General features: G+C 42.2%; 1 protein-coding gene across 1 annotated transcript; it reads right to left on the bottom strand.

Moving 5' to 3' along the window:
- Positions 1-1,407: 1,407 nt before the first annotated feature.
- On the bottom strand, positions 1,408-27,381 carry LOC146681104 (sodium/potassium-transporting ATPase subunit alpha-1). Its single transcript, XM_085449216.1, has 23 exons — positions 27,113-27,381; positions 14,860-14,973; positions 14,100-14,159; positions 11,797-11,898; positions 11,571-11,672; positions 11,272-11,385; positions 10,875-11,009; positions 10,250-10,367; positions 9,907-10,175; positions 9,519-9,827; positions 7,533-7,667; positions 7,120-7,312; positions 6,857-7,032; positions 6,622-6,758; positions 6,042-6,192; positions 4,821-4,989; positions 4,576-4,730; positions 4,305-4,428; positions 3,313-3,458; positions 3,102-3,232; positions 2,304-2,405; positions 2,073-2,164; positions 1,408-1,775 (listed from the first exon to the last, which is right to left on the bottom strand). The coding sequence occupies exons 1-23, from the start codon at positions 27,122-27,124 to the stop codon at positions 1,747-1,749; spliced, it is 3,075 nt and encodes a 1,024-aa protein (XP_085305342.1). The 5' UTR covers positions 27,125-27,381; the 3' UTR covers positions 1,408-1,746.

Here is a 27,381-nt window from a genome sequence, read left to right as displayed (position 1 = left end):
ATCTAGCCATCTTTATGAGTGTGTAATCTCTTAAATGGTAACAGTACATTGGCTTCTGTCATGCTGTTTTGTTTTGTTTTAATAAACACTCCTGCTTCTGAAAAAGATGGGATGCTGTGTAAAATTAAAACACAAAATTGCAGTGATTTGCAAATCTCAAAGCACAAATTTTATTCACGACCGAACAAAGAAAACATACATTTTCAAAACATACATGCTGGCAGAGACATCTTAAAACAGTTGGGACAGGACTACGTTTGCCACTGTGTAGCATCCTCTCTTCATTTAACAACAGTCTGTAATTGTGGTGGAGCTGAAGGAGAGCAGCTGCTGGACTGTTGGGAGGTAATTGGTGTCCCATTCACATCTTTTTCCATTCAAGATGCTCCAAATGATTTCAGTTGGTGAAATGTCGAGACTGCTGGCCAGTTCAGCACCAGGACTCTTCGACTGTGAAGCATCATCTTGCTCAAACATGCAAAACCTGTAAAAGAGCTTTGTTGCTCTAAAAACCTGTATATACCTTTCAGCACTGATGGAGCCTTTCCAGATGTGCAAGCTGCCATTTCCATAGACAATGAAGCACTGACAACAAGCCGGAAAATCCCCCTCCTCGTCAGTCCAGAGGACACGACATCCATCTTTTCTAAAACAAACTCCAACATTTGATTTCTGTGCCCAGTTTCCCACTTTGCTTCAGTCCATTTTAAATGAGCTTTGGCTTGATCACGATCATGTTCACAGATGACTTCTTCTTTGCATGATGGAGATTTCACCTGCATTTGTGGATAGGGTACTTCCTGAGCTCATGCAATCTTTGAATCATGCCTGTTAATGATGAAGTGCTGCCTGAGGACCCGAAGTTCACAGGTATTTTATATTGTTTCCCCATCCTTGTCCCTTGCGCAAAGAGATTTCTCCAGATACCCCGAATCATTTGATATTAAAACTGTAGACGAGGAGAGTTTTCACAATTTCACATTCAACTTATAGATGCCTTTTTGCAGATTGAACCTCTGCCTCTCCAAGATGCTCTTTTTATACCCAATCATGATACTGACCTGTTGCCAATGAAACAGTCAGAAAATCTTCCAGATGTTACCCTTTATTATCACTTCTTCAGCCCTTTGTTGCCCCCGCCCTGCCGTCGAATTCCCCTTTATGCAATTTTAAATTAAATTTGAACATTTGATACATGTTCTATTAAGAATAAATAAAGGTTTACAAGATTTGCAGATCAATTTTTTTTGCCTTTTTTTTTTTTTTGGTAAAGATTTAGGGTTGCATTTCAAAAGAAAGAAAAAACAAAGAAGCAGCTCAGGCCATTTGCATTACATTTTCATGGATTCAGTAAAAAGGCTGGAGATTTCCCAGGCAAGCACACACGATTAATGATGACAGGAAACATTTTGGGACCTGACTCGAGCGCATTTTTATTTAACGTTCATAACTGTTAAAAACATGTATAAAATTGGTCCTGTTTCAGAAACAAGGCACGCATAGTCATGTCAATGTTCAGTGTTCATGTCATTATTAGCATTATCATTTATCAGCATCATCATCAGCATGTTCCATCTCAGTATTTGTCTAAGAGTAGTATCAAGCATTCCCTAATATAAAAACACGTTCCAATTTTTTATTTTATTTTTTCCACAGAGGTTAAAATTTTATTCCGAGCAGCAAGACAATATTCATGCAAAGACGGGAGTGGAGGAGAAGATGCGAGCTGACTGGACTGACAGGTCTTTAGTAGTAGGTCTCCCGTTCCACCCAGCCTGGATACAAAAGGAGGAGAAAAAAAACTCACTTGATTTAGAGGAAAACTCATTGGACACATTTCATTATACACTTTATTTTAAAGCATGGAAATAGGCAGGAGGATGGCAGAAGATTAAGGAGATGCCAATTTTTCCATTTTAGCCACTAGCCTCAGGGAGCAAAGAAAGAAGGAGAAGGGAGAAGGGAAAGAAGGGAGGAACGGGTAGTAGAGAAAGTAGTCCACACACACACACACACACACACACACACACACACACAAAAAAGGATAATAAAGGCATGGATTCTGGACTCACCTCCTGGGCTGCGTCTGAGGATCAGCTTACGGATTTCATCATAGATAAAGATAAGCAGGGAATAGGGGAAGGCGCAGAACCACCAGTTGGGCCTGGAAACGCACACAAACACAAAAGAAGATGAGAAACTGATCCAGAGCCCCAGGTCTGGATGAACGACATGTGGTAAGTAAACCAGATTAGAGTCCGTAAAGTACTTATTGGTGGTTTCTGGGGGAGGGCTTTACTTACTTAAGAGGATACATTCTGAGGGCAACATCCATGCCTGGGCAGTAGGAGAGGAAGGCAGCCAGAGCGGTCTCCTCAAACAGTCCAAAGATCAGGATCTTGTTCCTGAAAGAGCAACAGAAATAAATCAGGCTGAATATTTATAGTTTTATATGGTTTTATTGTGCCGGGATGCTGCAGTGGATACACACATTAAATATGACCAGAGCTCCACAAGTTCTTAATATGGTTATGTCAGGCTGCTCACAGACTTCAATTGTGACCATAGAACTGGTTTAAACTTTGTTTGTGGTGGCCAATCACAAGGAAGTTGACTGAAAAGTAAGGACTGCCTTTAAGACTGCTTGTTTTAGACAGTGGCTGACCTGAGATGCACCTTCATCCAGTCTATAATAATAATTTATTTAAAAAAAGAAAGAAAGGAGAAAAGACTTTTGAACTGTGAGATGGGCAAAGCTACTCCAGTCAAGTCCATGAATAACAATGTGGCACTTGAAATGATGAGAATAGCTTCCCTTTAAACAACTGACACTGATCTGAGCGACCGATGCAAACCACAGCCGGAGTGCTTTTTAAATTAAGTATATCCTTCTTAGAGCCCAGAATATATGCAGAGGTTAGCTGGAGTTCTTCCCAGAGAAAGAGCACTGCTACTGCAATGTGGATAAATAAGCATGACATTAAAGGTGGCAGCTGTTTCAGGACCATTTCAGAATGAAATATCCACAGCTAAGTTCAAGCAGAGGTGACGGAGAACAGTGATGCGCCTCCGCATTCACAAACGGAGGGCGTTTTACTCACTTCATGCCCTGCTGGAAGACTGAGTTCCTCCTGGTCTTGCAGATGATCAGATCGGCCCACTGCACGATGACGATGCTGACGAAGAAGGCCGTGTGGCAGGTGAACTCCACGATCTTCCTCTGCTCGTAAGTCTGATGGAGAACACATCGTTTGCATCAGCTGATGATGGAACAAACTGTTACTTGAGGTCTTCCTTACAAATGTTACTCACCCACTGCTGTCCATAGCTGTCCTCCAGGTCATTGATGTACTTGTTATCCCAGGAAACTCTGATCCCCACCAGGGTGGCCGGCAGGAAGCCGTTTTCAGCCAAGATCACAAAGTAGGTGAAGAAGCCTGCCAGAGCCTGGATCATACCTGCAAGAGGGAATGATCATTATATCAGACACTTCATAACATTCTGATGTTTTAATACTAAAATGATGAATACATGCAGTTAATTTGTGTGAAATTAAACTGGAATCAATCATTTATTGATTAAACAGATCAGCTTTGTGCTCTTTCGGAAAAAACGAGACGAATGAGAACGTCGCCGTCTGAGTCGGTGAATATGTTTATCCAGTCCTTTGGGTAATTTTCTGGATCAAACCATTTGTCAATGGGTGAGTAATTAAGTAAATAAATCTGATTAACCAGTCTTTGAGGCATTAACGACTTAGAATAAAAATTACAAGTCGACTAAATTTCATTTTAAAATCATTATCCATGAGATGAATAATCCATAAAAAGATGCTGTGATACTTTAGATGTCTGGCAAGATGCACTGATCATCATCAGATATTCAAAGCCTCCTTAATGCAAACCCCCAAAACAGTTATATCATGTTTTTAAAACAGTAAGGAGGGTGAGAAATTTGTTTGAGTCTATAACGCTCTTATAAGGAAGTTCAAAAATGGTCAGAGGGGTCAGGTTTATTTCTGGCTTCATTACCGAAGAGGGAAACATCAAAAGCCCGAGGCAGTGCTCTGTCATCACTCAAACATACAACACGCATACACTTCAACTCTCTATCACTACAGGACTATTTATGGTGCATGCCTCTCTTCTTGTTATCTTGCTCCACCCAGACACTGAGCTGCCCTCTTAGAAAGACAGAAAGAAAAAAAAAAACAAAACAACATCTAGCAGAGATCCATGTCTAGAAAATGTCATTTCAGTGGGCAATTTCCAGAATTCGCATTCAAGTCGAGGCCATCTGTTTACCGATTTGTCCATAGGCTATACTGATGAGCCTCTCGTTCACCAGCTTGTCTGTTTTGGGGTTTCTGGGCTGTCTCTTCATGATGTCGCTCTCAGCCGCTTCATAAGCCAGGGAGATGGCAGGGACCTGAGAGGCAGCACGCAGCACCAATCAACAAAACAAAAAGCACCAAAAAACATAAAAGTTCAAGTTCCTTGTTTTTCAAATAACTTAAAAATCATACAACTGAGCGATGAATCCCTAACCGGCAGCAGAAAAAAAATAAAACACTACCATGTCAGTTCCCAGATCAATACAGAGGATGGTGACGGTTCCCAGGGGCAGAGGGATGTTGGCGATGATGAAGAGGAGGAAGGGAGTGATCTCAGGGATGTTACTGGTCAGAGTGTAGGCGATGGACTTCTTCAAGTTGTCAAAGATCAGACGGCCTGATGAGACCAAAGCAAATTTGTTGTATTCATAAATGCTCCTACTACTTACACACAAGTAAGCTAGTGTCAATTTGTACAATCTGTTACCCTCTTCCACTCCAGTGACAATGGAGGCAAAGTTATCGTCCAGCAGGATCATGTCGGCAGCCTGCTTGGAGACGTCGGATCCAGCGATGCCCATGGCGACACCAATGTCCGCTTTTTTCAGAGCTGGAGAGTCGTTCACGCCATCACCTGTCACGGCCACAATGGCTCCCTGCACACAAGACGGTGCCAAAGTCAAATTAAACAGAACAGAAGGGGAAAGGCGACGTTCTTTCTTTCAAATGACATTACATCGTGTGACACAGTCTCCTGCCTTGTGAAAGAAAAGCCTCAAAAGGTTTCAGGGAAACTCCCATTTTTGTATTTGACAGCTGTGATAAAAGTGACTAAGAGACATAAATGTGGAATCAGTGGAGGAAGATTCGCCGCTACAGTGTTACGTGTGACAAGGCTTTGGAAGGCTATTCGGTGGCTGTGTTGGATGCCAACAGGGGCAAAAAACAAACAAACAAAAAACAAAAGCCTGTGGGATTTCCTTCATTAAAAAATAAATTAAAAAAAAGGTGAGTGCCTCAATTATTTGTCACATTAGCTCCACACAGTGTTATTATTAGGCCTCCCACTTGAGCTAATGAACAGCGCACCAAGCATATTTTTGAGATTTATTAAACGTTGACAAAGAAAGAAGCTGACAGTTCAATTATTTATAGCCGAACGTGCATCAGTAAACTACCAGATCTATATTTCACTGCACCTGATGTGGCAAATAATGGCTATTAAAGCGTTGAGATGAGAGACGTGTTTGAAACGTTACAGTCATAGCAGTCTGCTAAACGCCGCCCTGCAAATAGCTGTGAAGAGTCTGTGACGCAGAATTGTTTAACGAAACCCTTGATCGGACATTATAAACAGGAATTATTTTAATAAATATCTCCATAGTCAGAGTCCACGTACAACTTTGAGAGTTTTCCCCCGCTTACTGATGCGCTCAGATATTCATGCACATGGTTGAGCTCACAGCTTGACAGATGTTGGCGCTCAATTATTCAGCCAACTTGATAAATCAGACCAAAGCAGCAATCATAACCAACCACTGGGAGAAATTCACAGATGCATTTACATGACAAAGCAAAGGCAGGTGCTGTGTTTGCCAAACTAAAAAACACGAGCACAAACGCTGCAGGTGTTTGTGCGAGCAGGACGGTCTGCTCCACAGCACAGGTGAAAGCACTGTGCCACATTTTCACATTTGTTTTGCTATACCTGTCTCTGGCAGCCCTCCACAATGATCAGCTTCTGTTGTGGCGAGGTTCTGGCGAAGACGATCTCCGTGTGGTACTTCAAGATGTCGTCGAGCTGCTCTGGGGTCAGATCCTTCAGGTCACCACCGTGAACGACGCAGGCCTTGGCATCTCTGTGGGGAAAAATGACATTCATACTTAATGTTCTGAGGGTGGAAATTATAATAGATAATGGCCGAAACACCCAATGAATCCAAGGTCCACTACTGATAATATGTCCCAAATCTTAATATGATAACCTACTGATAATATGTCCCAAATCTTAATATGATAACCTAGATTAGATCTCAAATCCCCTCCAAAAATTGCAGATTAGCTTGGGTAAAAAACCAAAAGTTGAGGCATAAAACGATGTGTGCTGCTGGTAAAGTTTCTGGGCTGCCTTTCCTCATAACAGCCATCCCTCAAGATTCTCGCCATTTAAAGCAATGCATTGTCAGGGACTACAACATCTAGTCCTTTTGCTGAATGTAACAGCCACATTTAAAAAGAAAAAGGGACCAAGAATGTGGCCATGAGGTAACCCCACAGAAAGTTGGTACCTTGGATTGACTTCGTTGATCGGGATGTTCAAACGTGCAGCAATGTCTTCAACAGTCTCGTTGCCCTCAGAGATGATACCCACACCTTTAGCGATGGCCTTAGCTGTGATTGGATGATCACCTGTTACCATGATCACCTAGAACGAGGGAAGTTTGTGCTGATAAGTCCAATAAGTCAACACTCTCATTTATGAAGTCTAAATGTCTGCTTTGAATGTGATCTCCGCATGCATACCTTGATTCCAGCACTCCTGCATTTACCCACGGCATCGGGCACAGCAGCACGAGGAGGGTCAATCATGGACATGAGGCCGATGAAGCACAGGTTCTCAGTGGGGAAGTTCACCTCGTCGGTATCAAAAGCAAAGTCCTCTGGGAACTGCTCATCAGGCAGGTGATAATGGCAGAAACCTAGATTGGACACGAAGTGGTCATTTAGGTTTCAACTCAGTATTATGAATTCAGAAATTTAAACCCCCAGCAGCCACAGAGCCTCACCCAGCACTCTCTCTCCCAGACCTCCCAGCTCAAGGTACGCATTCTGGAAAGAGTCTTTCATCTCGTCATCCAGAGGCTGCTCTTTGCCCTGCATCATTATGGTGGAGCAGCGGTCCAGAATTCTCTCTGGAGCTCCTTTCATGACCAGCAGGTGCTTGGACTCTCCTTCACAGGAATTCTTGTGGATGGAAAGCTATGAGCACAGAACAAAAAAACAAAAAAAACAAAAAAAAAAAAAAAAACAAAAAAAACAAAAAAAAAAAAAAAACAGGAACAAATTTTTTAAAAACTGTTGTTTTTTTTTTTGCACAGTTATGAACCCAACTTGCAATTAAGATAATCTAATATTGTAGATTTCATGTACATGACAATAAATGTGACATTTCATAATGCAATGCATACTTTTGCCATACCTGGTACTTGTTAGTGGAGTTGAAAGGGATCTCAGCAATTTTGGGGGTTTTCTCCCTCATTTCTTGGACTGAGCCACAGCAGAGTTCAATGCACTTCAGCAGAGCCGACTCAGAGGCATCACCAGCCACATCTCTCTGGATGATGAAGATAAAATGGGGAAAAGAATCTTAAGTAGATTATCAAACTATTCAACTGGGTTGCCAAATTACTGTACGGAGAGTTTAGAAAATTGTTCTCTGTTAAATTTACTTTGGAATAAGGCATAGCACAAGAAACAAAATGCCCGTTATAATTTTTCTTCCCATTGTAATAATAGGCCTTGATGAAAACCAACCCCATGTTTACCCTTGCCTCATTCTTGTAACAGTGACAGACAGGAAAATAATGAGCAGTGAAAGAACATGACTGATAGTCTTGGAGCCAAGAGACCTACGTGCAGCTGCGTGTGTGTGTGTGTGTGTGTGTGTGTGTGTGTGTGTGTGTGTGTGTGTGTGTGTGTGTGTGTGTGTTTGGTGAGGTACACAGTAATTATGTAGTTACATGTGTGTGTGCGTGTGTATGTGTTTATGTGAGCCACTGCAGTGGGAGTTATGTGAAGGAAAACAAGCCGGTCTGTCTAAGAGGAAAACATCTCAGCAGGGGTAAAAATGAATAAAAGCCCAATAACAGAATTGGACCCCTGTTAGAAGGTTCAAAATCATTCATAAACAGAATAATGTAGAGCTGGATATGAAGATATGATTTTTAAGACCGATAACTTGGTGATTTAAATGGTCAACATATCGGCCTTTTTTTCTTTTTTTCAATTTTGCCACACACGGAACAAACAGATCTTCTCCAACTTGTTAGGTTTATTTATATTGATGATAATGACAATGCAGTTCCATAATAATCTAGTTTTATTGTTACAACAAGTCAAGGATTACTTGTTCACGCTGTCCGGCTCTCCTCGGATCAGTTGGCAGATATGCCAACGGGGAAGTTGCAAAGTCCCTTCTGGTAGACAAATGTCACCATATCAACACTGATTACACCATTAAAGGCCGTTTCTCCCTTCTATTCTTAGAATTTTGATTTATTTGCCATTATAAACAGCAAATATCAGTCATCGACTTACTGCCAATATATCAGTTGGGTTTTAATTGCCATTGTGAGCACTGGGATAAAAGCATGATTATGACTGTCATACTTTTGTAGCTATTGCCCAAATGGGCTACCAGCTGTGTCTCATATCAGTCGGGCTCTACAAAAATAAAGGTTGTTTACCAGAGTTTAATCTGCAACCCCTCCCCCAACTGATGAATGCTGTGAAGTGTCATGTGGGCCTGTATTTAAAAGGGGGCTTTTATCATAGGCTTTACAGGATTCTTTGGTCAGTAGCACGCCACAGAAATTATCAGTGGATCTCCCAGCTAAGTCAGCCCACTGGAAACACCAACACAAAGTACTGAAGCTTTGACACTCTTGATAAATATGTCCTAAACTGCTTTATCATGAAGCATAGACAAAAGCTGCAGCATCATTACATTTCCTTTCATAGAATCGAGCCGGTCTCTTGTCCTTTGTTAGAATATTTAGAGAGGCATTCACGCAACCGCACAGGTGTTACAAACACTGGGAATGAAGTGAACAACATTAGAGGATAAAAACCAAACAATAGGGCAGAGGAACACTTGTGTTTTTCAAATCATTTGAAAAAAGGGCATATTCAAATTTAGATAATGAGTCAGCAGTACTGGAGTTTTAAATCCTGCCCACATAATGAGCACACAAACTAAAAGCTTACAACAACAGAAAAACATTTCTTACTGTTGAACAAAGGATTTAAGAGCACACAGGCTTCTGTTTTTAGCTCTTAAAGCTAATCATTTCCTAAAATACATAAACACATACACAATTCATGCAGGGGAAAAAGAAAAATCCCGAGAATGACTCAATTTGATTCCAATTATCCAAATAAACAGAAGGACAGGTGAAAGGCCTACCTTTAGAATGGGAACGTTGCTCTGCTCAGCCAGGAAGACGGCGCGGTTGCAGAGTCCGGCGATTCTAGCCAGAGAGGCCCACGTGGCAGAGCTCCTGTCAAAAGAGGTACCGCTCTGGTTCTCAGTGGTGTCGGCCTCATGGATCTGGTTGTCAAACCACATGTGGGCCACAGTCATTCTGTTCTGGGTCAGGGTGCCAGTCTTGTCGGAGCAGATGGTGGAGGTGGAGCCCAGCGTCTCGACAGCTTCCAAGTTCTTTACCAGGCAGTTCTTCTTGGCCATACGCTTAGCAGTCAGAGTCAGACACACCTACAGAGGAGAATGCTTGGGTCAGCCAACTGTTTGAGAACCACTGGATCTTTAAGACACATGAAACATCTGGACTCACAGTGACAGTAGCGAGGAGACCTTCTGGCACATTGGCGACAATGATGCCAATGAGGAAGATGACGGCCTCGAGCCAGGTGTACCCAAGGATGAGGGAAAGGATGAAAAAGGACATGCCGAGGAAGACTGCCACACCAGTGATGATGTGGATGAAGTGCTCAATCTCGATTGAGATTGGGGTGCGTCCGACTTCAAGTCCCGAGGCTAGCGTGGCGATACGACCCATGACGGTACGATCTCCAGTGCTGATCACAATACCACGGGCAGTTCCTGTCACAGGGATAAGATCATTAAATAAAAAACAATAAAACATTAGCTTCATTGTTCATTCTGTGTCATTATACCTTCAACACAGTTGGTCGAGAAGAAAGCAATGTTCCTCGTCTCCAATGGGTTCTCGTTGGAGAAATCAGGAGTACGAGTCTGGGGCTCTGATTCACCAGTCAGAGACGAATTGTCCACCTGAGTGGAAACAACACAACAAACATATGGTAACATCTGCCTTTAGTTAAATAAAGATCACTGAAAGGGTCTTGACTTCAGGTTTGGGACCCAAAACGGGTCAGCGATTTGCTTTTTTGTTTTCCATAACAAAATAAGTGCCTGTTAATTAATGAGGCACAAGTCAAGTAACTAAAATAGTGACTTCAAAGGAAGAGTCAGAGAGGGTAATTTGGTTCTTCATGCTCTACTTCACAATCACATGGCAATCTGATAATGAAGTGTTAAAAATACAAACAGAGTGCATGACATTGTTTGAAATCCACAATAAAAACAGAATTAATTGGTCACAGCGAGCCTGGATTTTATGAAAGGAAGCACTATTTTTAGAGAGACATTTCAGGAGCTTCGAATCACTAACAAGCACTGAACTGAAGGATTAAAAGGTTTCCCCTGGATGATACTGATGAGAAATTGTTTGTTAAAAATGAAATAGAGGCAGATATAAATAACTTATGGAGCGCCCACCTTGCAGCCGTGGGCGGAGATGATTCTCAGGTCGGCAGGGATCCTGTCACCACCTTTCACCTCCACTAAATCACCAACCACCACATCCTCAGCGTTGATGCTCTTCTTCTCACCGTCACGAACAACCAGGGCTTGCTATGAGAGAAGAGAAATGAGAGAAACAGATGCTGATGTGAGACAAATGGAGTCGGGTGAACGTCCAAATCCGTTTCAGCTGATTTCAGAAAGCACTGTGTGATTTAACAGGCATGAGACTGAGACGTCCCTCTCTGCTGCTCAAAAATAATAAACACAATAATAATCACTGTGACAACACTGCTTTCAGTGTAATGTAATCCATCAGCAGGGGTCTCATTAGGATAGCAAGAAAAAAAAAAAGCTCAAATGTAATAGGCACCTGTGGGACCAGGTTCTTGAAGGAGTCCATGATCTTGGAGCTCTTGGCTTCTTGGTAGTAGGAGAAGCAACCAGTGATGATGACGACAGCAGAAAGCACAACACCCAGGTATAACTGAATGGCAAAAACAGCGAGTTCAGACTTTTCCCCAGCAGTTCCTTTCTTATCCAACTTAGCTTCCTTTATTCTGTTAAGCTTCTGAAGGTAAATCCTATTAGGAATAAGTGTCTAGCATTGCCTGCTTTATGATGTTAAACTGGCTGAAATCATTTTCCACACAGTTAAGGACTGTAGCTTACATTATCATTCGCAGGTTCCTCCTCCATTGCAGCCTGGATACTATAGGCCAGGAAACAGAGGATGGCACCAGTCCACAGAAGCATGGAGAAACCACCAAACATCTGAAGGAAAAAACGAGAACAGGACTTGCCTTTTAACTCACGAACTTTATGAAACTTGTGTCACAATTTAACGTCGACGCCGAACCCCCTGACAATCTCCAAACAAGGAAGATTTTGAAGTCACCTGTTTGCAGAATTTGACCCACTCTGGGGTGGTTGGAGGAGGAGTGAGGGCGTTGGGTCCATCACGGGCCAGGATCTCAGCAGCCTTCTCACTGGTCAACCCCTGACATGAGAAAATACCGAAACAGAATGTTATAAAAATGCGCCAAGCTGACACGCAAGAGAGCTTGGACAACGATGTCTGCCTTTAAATGTCTTCATCACCATTTCCCAACCAGGGACAAATACACACACTGCCAGATATTTAAGCCCAGGGGGGACGGTAGGTGCTACTAGTTGCCTGGAAACACATCATCAACGGGAAAAAAAAAAAAACCTACACAAAAAACAACAACAACAGGGCCATCTACTTCATCAGCAGGTAGGAGGAAGATGAAGAAGTGAAGATGAGAGGAGCGAAAGATGAGGCAAATGGGATCATATGAAATCAGGGCAGAGGGGCGTCTGTGGCTAATAAATTATTCACAGCTGCTTTAGACGCATGCATGCGCACGCATGCATAGCTCGGAGACCCCAGTTAGAGGCACTGATTAACTACTCTCCTTGATCCCTCCTGTATGACCAGGAGCACATTTGCATGAGGAGAAGGGGGCCGTTTGGAGGGTGCGACTGAGATGGCAGTGGCTGGAGACTGGGGGAGTGTCTTTAAGACAGGAGTGTGCATTACAGTTCATGCATTAAAGCCAGTGTATGAATTATACAATACAGTCGTCATGCCACTGGGCTAATACCAAGAAAGTTAAGTGCATTTCAAAGGAGCTTGCAAAGAAAAGCGTCTGGACTTCTTTAAGTTGCTTGAATACGTTTCACCTCTCATCCGAGAAGCTTCTTCAGTTCTAAGGTCAAATGGTGGGGAGTCCCAGATATAAACCTAGTGGGAGTTTCCCCCCACAGAGGGACAAAAGGACCCCCTGATGATCCTCTAATCGCCTGAGCCAAGGTGTGAAACTGGGCGTGGGTCCCAATCAGCCAGAGTTTCAGGTGAGTTCATTGTGAAACCTGGCCCCACCTTATCATGCGAATTCCTGAGGTCAGATGGCCCAGGATGTGGGACTCTCCACCATTTGACCTTAGAACTGAAGAAGCTTCTCGGATGAGAGGTGAAACGTCTTCAAGCAACTTAAAGAAGTCCAGACGCTTTTCTTTGCAAGCTCCTTTGACTACGATGACCTGGATGACTGAGAACCTTCACAGACTTAAGTGCATTTCCTTTTACACAGTGGCATGTGAGGTTCTGCACTGCAGGGTCTGTCACAATAAAAACAAGAGCTTTTCAACTTACAGTTATGACAAGGTGGGAACATACCTGAACTCCGCTTCCTCCAAATGATCGACAGCAAAGATTTTAAAACTTGATTCAACTCTCTGTCACAGTTCAATTTCCATTGCTATTCCTCTTTGTCCCACTGTTTTTCAATTAAAGGTTTAGCTTAATGCAGTTGACTTAAAAGTGAGGTCTAGGAAGCAGAGGGCTGCAAAATATTTTCTCTAAAAATCATAATATTCTGTTCTAAAGAGTCCTCTTTATAGATGGGGGGCTCATTTATACCAGTAAAATTAGTATATTGCGACCATCACTCCCTCCCACGTTATTTTTGGACCTGCATAATCTCTGATATGCCTCATCAATCTGTCATGAACAGCAAACCATCCCTGCTACTGCATAGCTTGGCTAATCCAGCTAGCCAGCTGGCGAGCACAGGCAAATATTTTAGCCAGTCCACAGCATCAAGTGACGCAGCTAAAAACTGGTATTAGGATTATGACTGGGCGGAGGGCTCTCTCCACTGGAAGTGTTCCCTGGGCCCCCAGAAGTCTCTTGAACCCTCCTGGCTGAAACACACGAACAGAGCCTGAAGATGAAGTAGCAGCCTCGACAACCCTTCGTCACGCGAGCACAGATCGCTCCCCTTTTTAAACAAAGTCTCGTGTTTAATTCATCCGAGCACCATTAATTATTCATGTGCCGAATGTCAGCTGTCAGACCGAAGAGGGAAAACAAAAAAAAAAAAAAAAAAGGAAAAAAAAAAGGGGGGGGTTAAAGGCAAACAGCAGCCAGTTTGCAGCTGGTATTGCAGCTTTTTTTTTTTTTTTTTTTTTTTTTTTTTAAATCTAATCTAATCTCCGTGATAGATGGAGACACTTTGATGGAAATACACTCTCTCTCCCCCCCCCCCCCAAAAAAAATTACATTACGATGCCAGAGTCTGGAGACGAGGACAGCAGCTGCCAAAAGTTAGACTGTTTAAGGTTTTTAAAGCAGACAGAGAGCCAGAGGGCAGCACATTTTCAGCTTTCACTCACATTGGTGAGGTCCGTTCCATATTTGCGGTTGAGCTCGTCCAGGGTTAGCTTGTGATCATCCTGCAGGGACACAGAGACAAAGTGGCATCAGACCAGAGTTCATGTAATCCAAGTGTGTGTGGGCTCAATGTGCTGAAAACCAGTGATATTTACCTACATTTTACAACGACTTCCTCATATAAGATGAATAAATGAATGGAAAGATAATGAGCCAACAGAAGACAGAGAGAGGAGATGGTGAAGAAGAGGTGAAAAAAGAGAAAGGAAAAGATAAATGTAAAGTAAGTAGAAGGATGAGCTGAAGGAAGGCAGCAGGCAAAACAGGAGCATGAAATGAGGAAGCAAGAAAGGGAAAAGAGGAAGGAGTTAGGCAGGAAAAAAAACTGGAGAAAAACAACAATTAGGCAGTGGCAGGATGAAAAATGATGTTTTTTTAGAGGACACTATTCAGAATTTAATGAGAAATTAACATGTGATTGGTAAAAGAAGGTATGATAGATCAACAAATGAAACTTTTTACTTTGACAGATTTGTGAATATATTGACATCAAACACCAATTTTATGCTCTTTAGTACTGGCTGCATTTTGGTATTCCTTGTGGAGAGGTATATATGAAGGAAGTAGCGGTAGAAGATGAACACAATGGAGAGGACAGAGTGTTCAAATGAAAGGCAGGGGACTGGACAATCACAGGAAAAGGTCCTGAGGTGAACAAACGTAGCAAAAAAAACAAACAAAAGTGACCACTGACACACTCACCATGTCCACTTCCTTCTTTAATTCATCCATATCCTTTTCTTTCTTCTTACCCTTGCCCTTCTTCTTGCCGCCCTGCTCCGAGGTCGCAGCGAGCTCATACTGCTCTCGTCCTTCCTGGAAACACAAGGCAGATGGGGGTTAAAAAACAAACAAACCCAACAACAACAGAAAATGAGATACTGTTTAGTTACAGAAATAACTTTAGATTATCTCAAGAAGCTTTGTGAATGATACCAATAATGCATAAATTGGCAGTCAAAAGGTACAAAGTATAGTGTTAGTAATGAGACACCACTGAAACGGTTATTGTTCTCTCGAGTCACAGGAGTTATATAGTACTTTTCTACTGCAAGCTAATTGAGTGCTTTCTTACTACAAGTCATATTCACCCAGTCTCACACACACATTCATACAAGTGTTTTTCTCTATACCTAAATGCTTTCAACCTAACAGTCACACTGAGATGGATGCATTGGGGGTTCAGTATCTGGCCCAAGAATACTTTGACATCCACACTGGAAGAGCAAGGGATCTAAAACTTCCCAAAGCAATTTACATTTTTCCAGTATTTTTTTCCCCTCTTTTTACACATTACATTACATAATTTTTTTTTATGCGAGTGCATCTGCCATTTTGCTGCTCATACCGAGGCTGCTAGTTTGCGGCCAGCTCAGAATTCTGGATAGACAGAGGTGGTTTTCCTATGTTAGCTTCTTTAAAATGTGCATGTTCAGCTGGGTGAGGGTGATTAAAGTGCCACCCCGCACAACTACGCACATTTAAGAACTCACCAACGACCACGGTCACTTTGCTAACAATGTATGCAAACTGCTGCTTTGCTAAATGACCTATGTATAAAAGATTCTTTCTTTATTGGTTTCCTAATGAGATCTGACATTAAATCAAGACATTAAACCAATCGTTCAGTCCCAGAGTATAAACACAAAGGACATTTAAAAAAACAACAAAAAAAACAAAACAGATTTCCAAGTGTCCAAAAATCTTACTGTCATGACCTTGATATAGTCGTTTTTTGATGTGCCACCACTGGATAACATACCAGCACAGATAAAAAGAAACCAATACATGTGAGGCAGTTAATTCTGAGGCATTGGACAATTCAGAATTCATTCTGGGTTTATATCCACATGCCTATAATACAACTTCTACCATGTAGTTATAAAGCCATATAAGATCAAATCTTCGAGCCTAACAGTGAGTAGATTCCCTCCTGTGATGCCAAACCAGCTTTGATCCTTTGGGGAAAGGACATAAAACCTCTGGGAATATCCTGTGGTTTCTAACACTGAGACTTTGACCCCGGATTCTTTGGGTCATCTGGGTCATGTGGGCTTGCGGTATGGGGCGCATTCTAGAGAGGCCAGAGGAATGCTTGGGTCACTCTATTTGGTAAATGTAGTCCTTTAATAGCAGTTTTTGCTGCATGGCATTGTGCATTTCCCTGCTGGGGGAAGACTGTTGCCACTGGTAACTGCCATGGCCCTTACAGTGGGGTGCCTTTTCTGCATTGGTATTTGCGTGGATGGTTTGATCAAAGTGACATCCACATGACATTCAGAACCCAAGTTTTGTTTGTTAGCACAACAAAGCAACAACATGATGGATGTTATTCATTTCACCTGGCAGTGGTTTAAATGTTGGGCCAGTGAATATTAATCACTGCATGACACTTTAAGTGGGGGTGCGTGCCACTGATTTAAATGAACTGCAACCACTTGATGGCACACCCATGCTAAATAATAAAATGTTACAACTTGAAGGTGAAACTTCATGTTCCAAACCTTTTCTGTGCAGAAACAGACAGAATCATGCATAAGTAACACGATGACTACTGCCGAGGTGCATCTGATGTCTCATGACTCCAAATGCCAGAAGACATTTTGCCTCCATGTGGGTCAGTGCACTTAAAACCAGATACAAAAATAACAAACATGGCCTTGTCTAAACCTCAGAAAACCTTGACCTAAATTGGTGAGACAAACTGCCACAAACTTCAGCCAACAGTCCAAGAAAGAATAGTCACCTCTTAACTTGTCACATACATGTGGACACCATCTGTCACTGCAAACAGCTCTCTTTTTCTTTCTTTTTTTTCCCCAGTAAACTTCTAAAAGCCTCTTATTTAAAAAAAAAACAATAATCCATCTGTAAAATTGTGTTTCAGCAACTGACAATTTTGAAAATTTAAGTCAATTAAGCTTTCAAAGGATCAGTCGAGCTCTAGAGGCACATCTTTATCTGCCAGCATCAATAGTCTCACTTCGGAGAGGAGCAGAGTTTTTGCGCTTACTGGTCAGTTGCGAGATAAGACTTTCTGTGGTGAGCCAGATTACGGTGCTGGGTGAAACCAGTTTCACTTGTTGAAAACACCCACGTTTGCAGTAAAAGGTGTCACTGTTGCATGCAAACGCATGCACACACAAAGCACTTTATTCACTCGCCAGTTTTCTAAATGCAACGTGAACAGTTATGCACCCCAGCCAAACACCAGAGTGGAACAATAAACCACACTAGTCATTTACTGGTAGTCACACTTATATATATCACCCTATTTTGTTGATTTGAAACTCCAACTGGGACACAAATTCTCTTGCTGTAGGCAAGTAAACAGAATATCTCCAAATTTGGATCTTGCAGTGTCCACATAGAATTACTCATAGTAGTGAAAGCAGGTTTAAAAATTATCAAATATGGAAACACTTCTGATTTTACATTTCAAGACAGAGCAAGACTGCGCAAAGACAGTCTTCTAAATGGCCAAGCTAGAGAGACGGTGAGACAGAGTGGGCAAGTGGAAGAAAGGAAGTCACAGGAAACAGCTAGGGGTAGAAGTAGCGTTATTTTTAAAGCTCAAAACGCACAGCTCTGAAGCAGCACTTATGAACTCCGTTCTTTAACAGTGAGAAACATCGCAAGGCAATTCCATGTGCTGCTGAACACCTTCATCCTGTCCAGGGTTTTAAATGAGGTGAATAATGAGCCTACAGTTTTTATTGACACCATAACCAGATGGCCAACATAACCACTCCTTATATATGAGGACATGAACATTCTGCTTTCAGACTGCCAAACTCAGTGGTTTTTATGATACTCCTAAAAGACTAAAGTTATAGCCTCTATAGAAAGACTTGGTGATATGATGAAACAATCTGGCAATAATAGGAAATTATACAATTTTACTTTCATTCAGACTTGCAGGGTTTCTGAATCAATGCAACTGATGTGCTTTTTAAAGCTTTTTACCACCGATCAGTTATTATTTAGTCACATTTACAATGTTGAACTCTCAAAGGAAGATAACCGAAATTTTCAAATTGTTATTTTATTCCAACTGTCCAATTTAACAGATCAGCCAAAAGCTGATATCCACTTAAGCCCAAAATGAAGTATCTCAACAATTATTTTGTACATGGCCACTTGACTAAGTGCAGACATTAAAATTCCTGTTCTTCTTTGAGGGCCACCATAAGACTGAACACTTAGCTGCCTTTAGCCTTAATGTGGCACATTAGCAGGCTACATAAAGACTGACTGTGATTAGGAATACTGATAACCATCGCCATTTAAAAAAAAAAAAAAAAAAAAAGTCGATACTGATATTTAGAGATTTGAAAAATCCCACATATCAGCTGTTTTCCCTTCTGAAAGAAACAGGTTTGTAAAATGCAGGCATTTATGAATCCTCACTAGTTTAAAAATTATTGTTTTATTGCAGACTGATCTCAGTCAACCAACCAACTCTGATCAAGTCAGCTGGTTGTTATTTGTTCCAATTCAAACACAGGGGAGTTCCACCTGGTAGTCAGCCTATGCAACAGCAACACTTACACCATGTTCAAGTGTCTTTTTCCCATTACTTAATTCATTTATTGGTTGTTATCAATGACACTACCAATATACCGGCAAATACCCAATAGTTCAGCTCATATATCACAGATATATGAAGCAGGCTGTAATTGTCTCATAGTAACGGGATGTAGGTTTTTATATATTTCAAGTAAGATAATGTTGATATAACCTGGACAATTGGATAACTCTATTGCCCAAATGGGCCACTAGCTGTGTGTTTTAACAGGTTAAGCACATGTTTGATTCTCAGGGTTTGTGCTACGAGGGAGAGAAAGCTAAGCTAGTGTGTGCTTCAGGTATGTAACAGAAGACAGCAATTCTAGAAGCAGACATCGATCAGTGGTTAAGTCCCATCAATAATTCAGCGCTGTACAAGGTACAGCACTTTAAAGGTGTTAGCATGTTAGCAGAGAAGGAGGCTGTCCAACACCAAGTGACTACCAATTTGCTTCGCTCGTTAGGTGGTGATATTTTGGACCCAGAATGACTATAAATGAACATCCTAACCACAGTCCCAGTCATGGAAACATGCTAACTAATATTGTTTTTCTACCACATTAGCCCTTAAAGTTTCCCAGAGAGCCACCAGAGCACTGTGTGATCCCAAGCACATGTTGTTATTGTTGCTTGAGCCCCCCTGGCCAGCTAAGCTGGGAAAACATCGAGCCTGGTTCTTGCTCTTAGCCTCTGGAACCTCAGGGGGCCCTCAGGGACCATCTGGCTTTAGTGAGAACACTCATGAAGAGAGGACCAGAGCCCAAAGTTGGACACACATTTGTTTCCAACAGAGATGACACCAATTTGAAGAGTCTGTAAAGTCCATGTCCTCCATGTATAAAAGTTCACATCCTGAACAATGTTTTATTGATAAAAATTCATTCACCTCTGGAATTTTGGATATGAAGAATGCCAGGCTTGTGTATACCACCCGTTCTAATCAATCAATGAAAAATCATGCATTTGTCTTTGATAGCTTGTGATTATGATTTGATCATTTATCATCCAGGACTGCATGCACTCCTCAGCTGAATGGCCTCAAGAACATATCACTTGACTGACGCACGTCAAATATATCATTAGACTTTGTGCAAACATTAATCGTCCTCAGAAAAAGAAGTTGAACTGCAACCATTTTAATTTTGACTGTCCAACTTAAATAATAATTAATAATTAAATATCTGTTAGCTTAAATAATTACAGTTTTTGGTTCTTTAATTACTATATAATAGTAGTTACATTAATTATCCTATTTAGGGTCAGACTGATACAGGATTTTTAAGACGAATACTCATGTTCAGTGATTGAAAAATCATATTAGCCGATATTTTCAGGCACACAAACCAGTTTCTTCATACATTTGTTATGTGTAGCTACTAATTTTAGGATAATGACAATTTTATATGCCTATTTGTATTGTTGGTTTTTGTGTTTGTCTGTAGACACTGATACTAACATAGCGGCAAATACCCAGTATTAGTCAACTGTAATGGTTGGGCTCTAGTCCTAATAGGAAAGATAAAAGTTTATAATTGAAGTATCCAGAAATGAAATTAATAAGTCATTAGTATTTTTTGTCACAGCAACAGTGTATTTATGAATATGAATGATACATAAAAGAGGCCACAACAATGCAGAGAAACCCCAACTTGGACTAGTGATCTGTGAGTTTTTAAACACCTGCTATTTCAAGTCTTTCACTTCAGGTAAAAGATCAGAGTCTGAGAAGATGCCAGAATAGAAACACTAACCTGCTACAGAGCACAAAGTCCCTGACGGCAGACTCAAAAAAGAAAGCAGCTGACAAGCAACAGTCAAGCCGGAGCTGCTGCACCGCTCCCCTAAGTCTGCTCTTGACATTTCTTTTAAAAGACAGAGTAGATTGATAAGTAAATTTCCCTGCGTCTCGCACCTCAGTCAGTTGATTTGTCATTGTGCGCCTCAGCCAAAACACTTTTTTTCCCTCCCAGCCTTGAACTGGAACCTAAGTTTATTCTTAATCAAGTGACACTCAGATTATTTGTAATCACACAGCATTTCATTCAACTCATTGCTACTGACAGCATTCAGCCTCTAACTCTAAAGGCATTTGCCTTGACTATAAAGACAAAACAGTGTTAATGATCCCTCTGTAGCTCACTGCCAACACGTGGCCTTAAAGTCAGCCACAGTTGTCTGCCATTTCTTTGTTCGGTCTTTGATGCATTACTGTCGACGCACCTGCCTCTGTGTGGGGAAAGCCCCATTTCATCAGTTGCATCAGTTTTAAACCCAGTGAACTTGCTCTGGTCCTGCCAGATAAGGGTGACACATAACTAAATCCCATCCGGGATTTTACCCACCCTCCCCCAGTCTTACTTGCACTGTACAGAAATGACTGCATCCCCCGTGACGGCGCTGCACCTGTCACTTTACTAACTACTACTGAGACATCATAAATTAACACGCAGAGGTGCTGCACCTACACTTAACTCCACAGTCACATGTTGACAGCTCATCTTCCTGGTGTCAGAAGAGGCAACAGAGAGTCAGGTGACTCTGAAGCTTTCGCGGTCTTTTTCCGCTCGCAAGACAACAAATCAAAGCACAGAGTCAGAGATATCAACTAGATTAAGGATATCACACAAGACATCGCTGTCTGCATATTTCCTGATGCTTATTTAGCTCGAAGCACAGCTGCAAACAAATACTACTACTTTGAGGATTCTGGGGTCCAGTGCACTTACACTGAGAGGCTTCTCATAACCTTGAAGAGCAGCATTCAAGGTCAGTGAACTCCTTACAGCAGCAAGGTGGTTAAGATTAGAAAGAAAATGCAAGGATGAAAGTGGGGAAGGAGGTGGTATGAAGACAATACACTGACAGATGATGAGCAAGGGAAAAAAATGAGAGGGAAGGATCTGCTCTACAAAAGCAAACGTCATAATAAACTGGTATGAATTCTCCCTGAACAATGGCCTTTTGTACTACCCTCACAAAATCTGCATCAAACACACAAACAACAGCCTCACAGAATCGTTTCATGTGCTTGGTAAGACCACAGGCACGTGGGCCATGTTATCTGTTATGATGCTGACCAGTGCTCATTGTTTTTTTTCCTTGCGCCTTTTTTTGGAGATTTTTGGGAATTTCAAAACAGGCTGGAACCACGCTCTCTTTTGTTTGTCTGCAAAAAGGCTACACAGTCCAGGAACTGTCAGAAAGATTTCGCAACATTACAGACCGATATCAGTGACATTGAGTTCAGCTCAGCTTTTATTAGCGATTGAATCCCGTGAGAACTAACCGGTAAGAAGAAGGCTTGAGATAGAAAAAGAAGCATGACAAAGTTGGGGAAAACAGTGAGGGTTTGCATCTCCGAGCAGAAGCAACTTCAAAAGCTGACCCCACTCCCAGCCTCCCGGCTTTTGCTCCTCGCATGGGAGAACAACATCCTAGAGGCTCAAGTGGACATCAGAAGAAAGCGGTCGAGCAGCCACATATTTTAAAGTGTTCGAAAACGTTTTACAGGCAGAATTCCTGTGAGCGAGTCCACCCTGGTGCCAGGGTCTCTTACCAGATACAAAAGCTGCTCATTCAACTGTGCCCCCACAAACACACACAGACTGTCCTGGGACTTTGCCCGGTTGCCACCAGCGACTGTTGCCACACCTCTGGAGATATGTGAATGGACAAAGTCACGTGTCACAGCCCCTCCTCCTCCCCCTTTCCTCCCATGCCCCCTCCTCCTCCTCCTTTATTCTTTCATTTCCTCCAACTACCCCTTTTTCTGTTTAAACACTGAAAAGAAAGTGTGTTAATTTAAATGTGGGGGAGGGGGGGGGGGGTCGTGTTTAAAACTCCCTCCACGTCCCTGTGACTCTCAGCTTTTTTTTTTCCCCCCATAAAAAAAAAAGAAAAGAACAAAAGTGAGTGAATGAATGAATGTCTGGCAGTGTTTCCTCAAGAATTCAAACTGCAATCTTATGTCATAATCGCACGAGCCAACAGCTCAGTGATTCAGCCTGCAGATCCTGGATCTAGATTTTAACATGGCGTGGAAAATTCCCATATTTCCTCATGCAGGAAAGGAGCACAAAAGACAGCCACCCGTGTGTTCTCTGCAGGTTTTTGGTTTTTATGTCCATGTTCCACATTTACTCAGCTACAGGCTCGCAGGGAAAGTTCAAAGAGCTGCCACGGAAAACAAATCACACGGCTCAAGCTTCTTAGCAAAACAGAGGGGAAGGCTCAGGGAGGGATGGCATGTGGAAGAATTGGAGGGAGGGAATTAAAAATAAAAACGAGGAAAGCCAGAAAGAATGGCAAAGCAGGAAAGAAAGAGAGAAGCTAAAGATGGCAAACAGATTAATGGAACGTAGGAAACACAACGGGTAAAGATTGACTGAGCGTAGGAAAAAGAAGCAGAGAGAAGGGGGTACGCGGTGTTCGGAAACAGACAAGGGGTACTGTGTGACAAAAGTCCCAGTTAATTCACAGTGACTGCCAAGCGGAAAGAATGTTAAATCCCCAGTAAAGAGGGGGAGCGGGACAAGAGCGGAAGGAAAACAGGTACAAACAGAGAACAAGGGGGGAACGAACTGTAAGGAATGGATGTGAAGGTGTAGATTAAAAGTGGGCGGGGACTAGCATGCCAAGTCAGCTTATGGTGGGAAGATGAGAGAGAAAAGTCTTTGATACGAGTGAGGGGAGTGCCATCCAGAAACAGCAATATTACCATCTTTTCACTGTTCACAGCATGTACACTTCAATGTTTCAACTACACTCGCATAGTCATATTTTCCATGCAAAACTGCAAGCTCAAGATCAGAAAATCCTCAGCTGTGTCCTTAACCAGTACTTTCACAGAGCCAATCTGCCTGTCCATAGATTTCAGATGAGACAAATTCAAGGAAAAACTTAACAGGTGTACACGTTCCTGTACACCTGCTTTGGTCATCCTTTGTATTGATTTGCCAAGTTTCTACAACTCCATTAGGGTCCTCATTTGACATTCCTAAGGATTGTGGTGGAACTCCCCAACATGTCCGTCCTAAAATTTTCTAATAGGACTGACTGCACCCTCTTCAAATAGTTATCATTAGTGACTGTATTGCCTCCTTTCTACTAGCACCTACTCATCTACTACCTACTCACTTGACTGTACTCAGTTTTTAGGATTTCCCATTAGGTGGTAGTGCCTGGTCTACTGGGCTGGGACCAACAGACTTCATGCCACTGATTCCCTCAAACATGGAAATTAGGGAAATGGATGCACACAAACCAAGACCCTAGTCCAAAGACTAGGTGCAGACATTTACCATCAGCTTAGCAGCAGGTATACGCCTCTGTTTTCCATTGCTGTGTTGTATTTATTTCACATGTAAATGTTGTCACAGGATCTTTGGGCCACATTGTTATAAGGACCCCACCCACAGTGAGTGGTAATTGAAAGGGAAAAGGCTTAAACTGAGCCAAGTTGAATCCAGTACAGTCGAGTTGGTGCTAGTGGAAAAGAGGCATGTGTGTCCTACAAAGAGGGCATTATCATCCTGAAGAAGCTTACTCCCATCAGAATGAAAATGACCAGCGGTCACATTGTAACAATATGACGGTTGAAAGGTCAAAACTTTGTCAAAACTCAACCCTCATAAACCCAAGTCAAATGTTACCACTTTTAGCACTAAAGAAAAGAAAACCCCAGAAGGGTGGGAGCCAAAACACTGAGGCTTTGCAATGCAGAGTCTAGAAACTGATGGGAGATGTCAAGGAGGCTATGGCAGCTATGGACATTTCAACCAGTTAGAAAGACCCTTGTCACATTTGAGTGATGTACTTTCAGCTTGCTGGAAGGCTGATATTGAATCATAAAAAATAAAAAATATTTCTCTTCAATGTGTCATCCATCCAAGTATGATTAAGACAACTGGGTAGTTTAACTCTCTATAACTGCAGAACGCATGCTGCACGAAAACAAACAAATTCAACCTGACAACCCAATATTCATGCAACTGTGACCATTTCACCCTACCCCACCCATTTACCAGAACAGGATAATTTCGTTGGTGAAAGGAAACTGCTATAGCTAAAGCGTTTGAATTGGTTGTAAAAACGGATGATTTTGAAGACCTGAAACTTCTTAATAATTCAGCCAACTGAGGAGAAAAAGATCTTAAAGGTTGAGTTAGGTAAGACTATGAAATATTTAGTCCACTTCGCCCCCATTGCTCCCCTGAAAGCGTTGACAGCTGCCTCTGCGTTCAGATCCCCCACTCCGCAGTGCTCGCCTAGTTCAAGTGCAGAAGCTGCAGTTTGAACAGGTGAGGTAACCTCCCATCAGCTTCTGCACTGCGAATTTAAACAAAAGGAAAAACAAGTGTGTGTGTGTGTGGGGGGGGGGCATAAATAAATATAGATAAGCTTCAGCTACCTGCTCCTCTTTCCTAAAGAGCTTTTAATCCATGAATGGATCATTCAGGTTAAGAGAGTGCACTGCACAGAAATGTCCGCAGCCCCTCCATCATGTCTGGAAGTTGTTCGGCAGTGGCAACTGGTGCCTCTTGGCCCCCACCTCCCTCTTTTCAAGCAATCAATCCACCCTCTTGCTAGCTCACTTTGCTTTTGTCTCTTTATTGCACTGTGCTGCTGATGTGGTGAGGAAAATATTTTTTTTTTTAAAAAAGGGCGAAAGAGTAATGTCATCCTCATATTATGAGGGGAGCAAGTGGGAGGCACACTTCCCCCCCAAAAAATGATCTTCCCGTACCTGTGCTCACTCTCTGCCCCACTTCTTCTCCATTGCAACTTAACCCCCCCACCCCTTCGGAAGGCTCTATGGTGGCCATCATCTCTTCCAAGTCTAGCTATTTGTCCGTGCCAGCACTGAATGTATTTGAGAAAAGGAGAGAAGAGGAAAGGGAGGGAGGCAGGAAAGGAGGGGAGACACTGTGGGGGAAGTGGAGGCTCGAATGGGGGCAGGGCATGGCTTTCATCACATATGGGAAGGAGAAAAAAGAAGCGGTGGCCAAGAAGCTGAGAGAGAGTGAGGAGAAAACTCTGCGGAAACAGAAGGAGGGAAAAAATGAAAGAGGAACAGACTGAATGAGGCGTTCTGCTTCACATCTCCCGCCAGATCTCTCTCAGCCCATCTTCCCTCTCCCCTTCATCCCACCTCTCCATCCCTTGCAGGCTGAATCTGTAATGAGTGCTTCCCCTGCGCAGAATGGCAGGGTGTGGCGACTGCTGACATTACATGCAACTGGCTTCAGTTTCATCCCCTACAATTCAAGCCGGGGAGGAAGGGGACGATATCAGCCATACCAAGAAGCAACAGAGGAACAATAACAGACTGAATCTTTCCATGTAAAAAAGCTGGACACTAATATATGATGAAAAAAGACAAGGAGGCGTGGGAATTTTAAATCAATTTTAAAACATCACAAAAAGGGCTTAAACTGTCCTCTTTTCTTTTTTCTCTTAACAATGCCTGCAAGCAGCTTATAGCAATTTTAATCTATCAGTGATGGATTGCTGCCACCATGGAGCACAATTACCCTTTCATCCATTATATTCCTGCAGTTAAAGTCACAATAGTGAACCCGCATGACACAAAACTACCCAGCAAGCAGTCGAAGAAATTCTCCCTAAAAGGAGGTACGGCTGACTTCAGATAAGTTTAAGATAGCTGCTCACAGTTGCAGGCAGAGAAAAATGGGTCGGGCTGCTAACATATCCCTCCCACTGCCAGGCTGTTATTCCCAGAATAAAAACGCCTGGTGCTGAAATAAAATAAATAAATACATACAAGTAGCGAGAAAGAAAAGCCACAGTTCTTCCCTAAAGGCATACATTTCTGTGCTATGTGTTGCTCACGAAGAGCTTTCCCACTCGAGTTGAAGCTTAAAGTGGCTCTAAAGTCAGTAAAGTGAGGACACCGTTACTTTCTCGAGCGGGTTTATTTCCACAGCTGCACCGTCGCAGCTGGAAAACTTTTGACAGCTCAGGCGGTTCAGAACATCTCGTTACATAACGGGACGCCACTCAAAAGCATCTCTGTGAGCGATGGAAACTTACTTCACAGCGGTCTTTATCCTTGACGGGCTCAAGTCAATGACAAAATACATAAATAACAGAAGGAGAAGAACAAGAAAAGGGGGGAGTCTCTACTCTCTGAGGGTTCGAAACACGGAAGTACCCCTCAAGAGGCATTTGAGGAGAAGGCATTTTGAAGCGTTTCGAGCGAATCGCAACACATGGTGTAGCATCAGCATCGACTTAAAGCGAACCACTTGTTTGAATGGCGAACTTTCAAATATCTCCTTTTGCCTACCGCTTATTCTCAGCGGGAGCAAATAAGAGCATTTGTGGAGTCGAACAAAGAGGTAAAATAAACATTTTTTATACTCACTCCTCGTCCCATGGTTGCCAAAATGCGGGGTTAATTCTTCCCAGTTCAAGTAAAAAAAAGAGCAACGAAACTCCACCTTAAATTTATATACAGTTAAAAAAACAAGCTAAACAAAAAACAAAGATAAAAAAATAAAACTCCTGGATGTGCCTGTTATTATATATATATATATATTTTTTTTTTTTTTTAATTTATTTATTTTTCTTTATTTTTGTAGTCAGCACGTGTCACTCCTCCGCAGCACACATCCGAGCTCGCAAGCCGTCGCG

The sequence above is a fragment of the Copadichromis virginalis genome, linkage group LG23, assembly GCF_057382275.1.
Source record: "Copadichromis virginalis isolate Kocher_CV1m ecotype Utaka linkage group LG23, C_Virginalis_male_GT1.1, whole genome shotgun sequence".
Lineage (NCBI taxonomy): Eukaryota > Metazoa > Chordata > Actinopteri > Cichliformes > Cichlidae > Copadichromis > Copadichromis virginalis.
The sequence above is the reverse complement of the archived record's forward strand: the minus strand, read 5'-3'. Positions and strand labels throughout refer to the sequence as shown.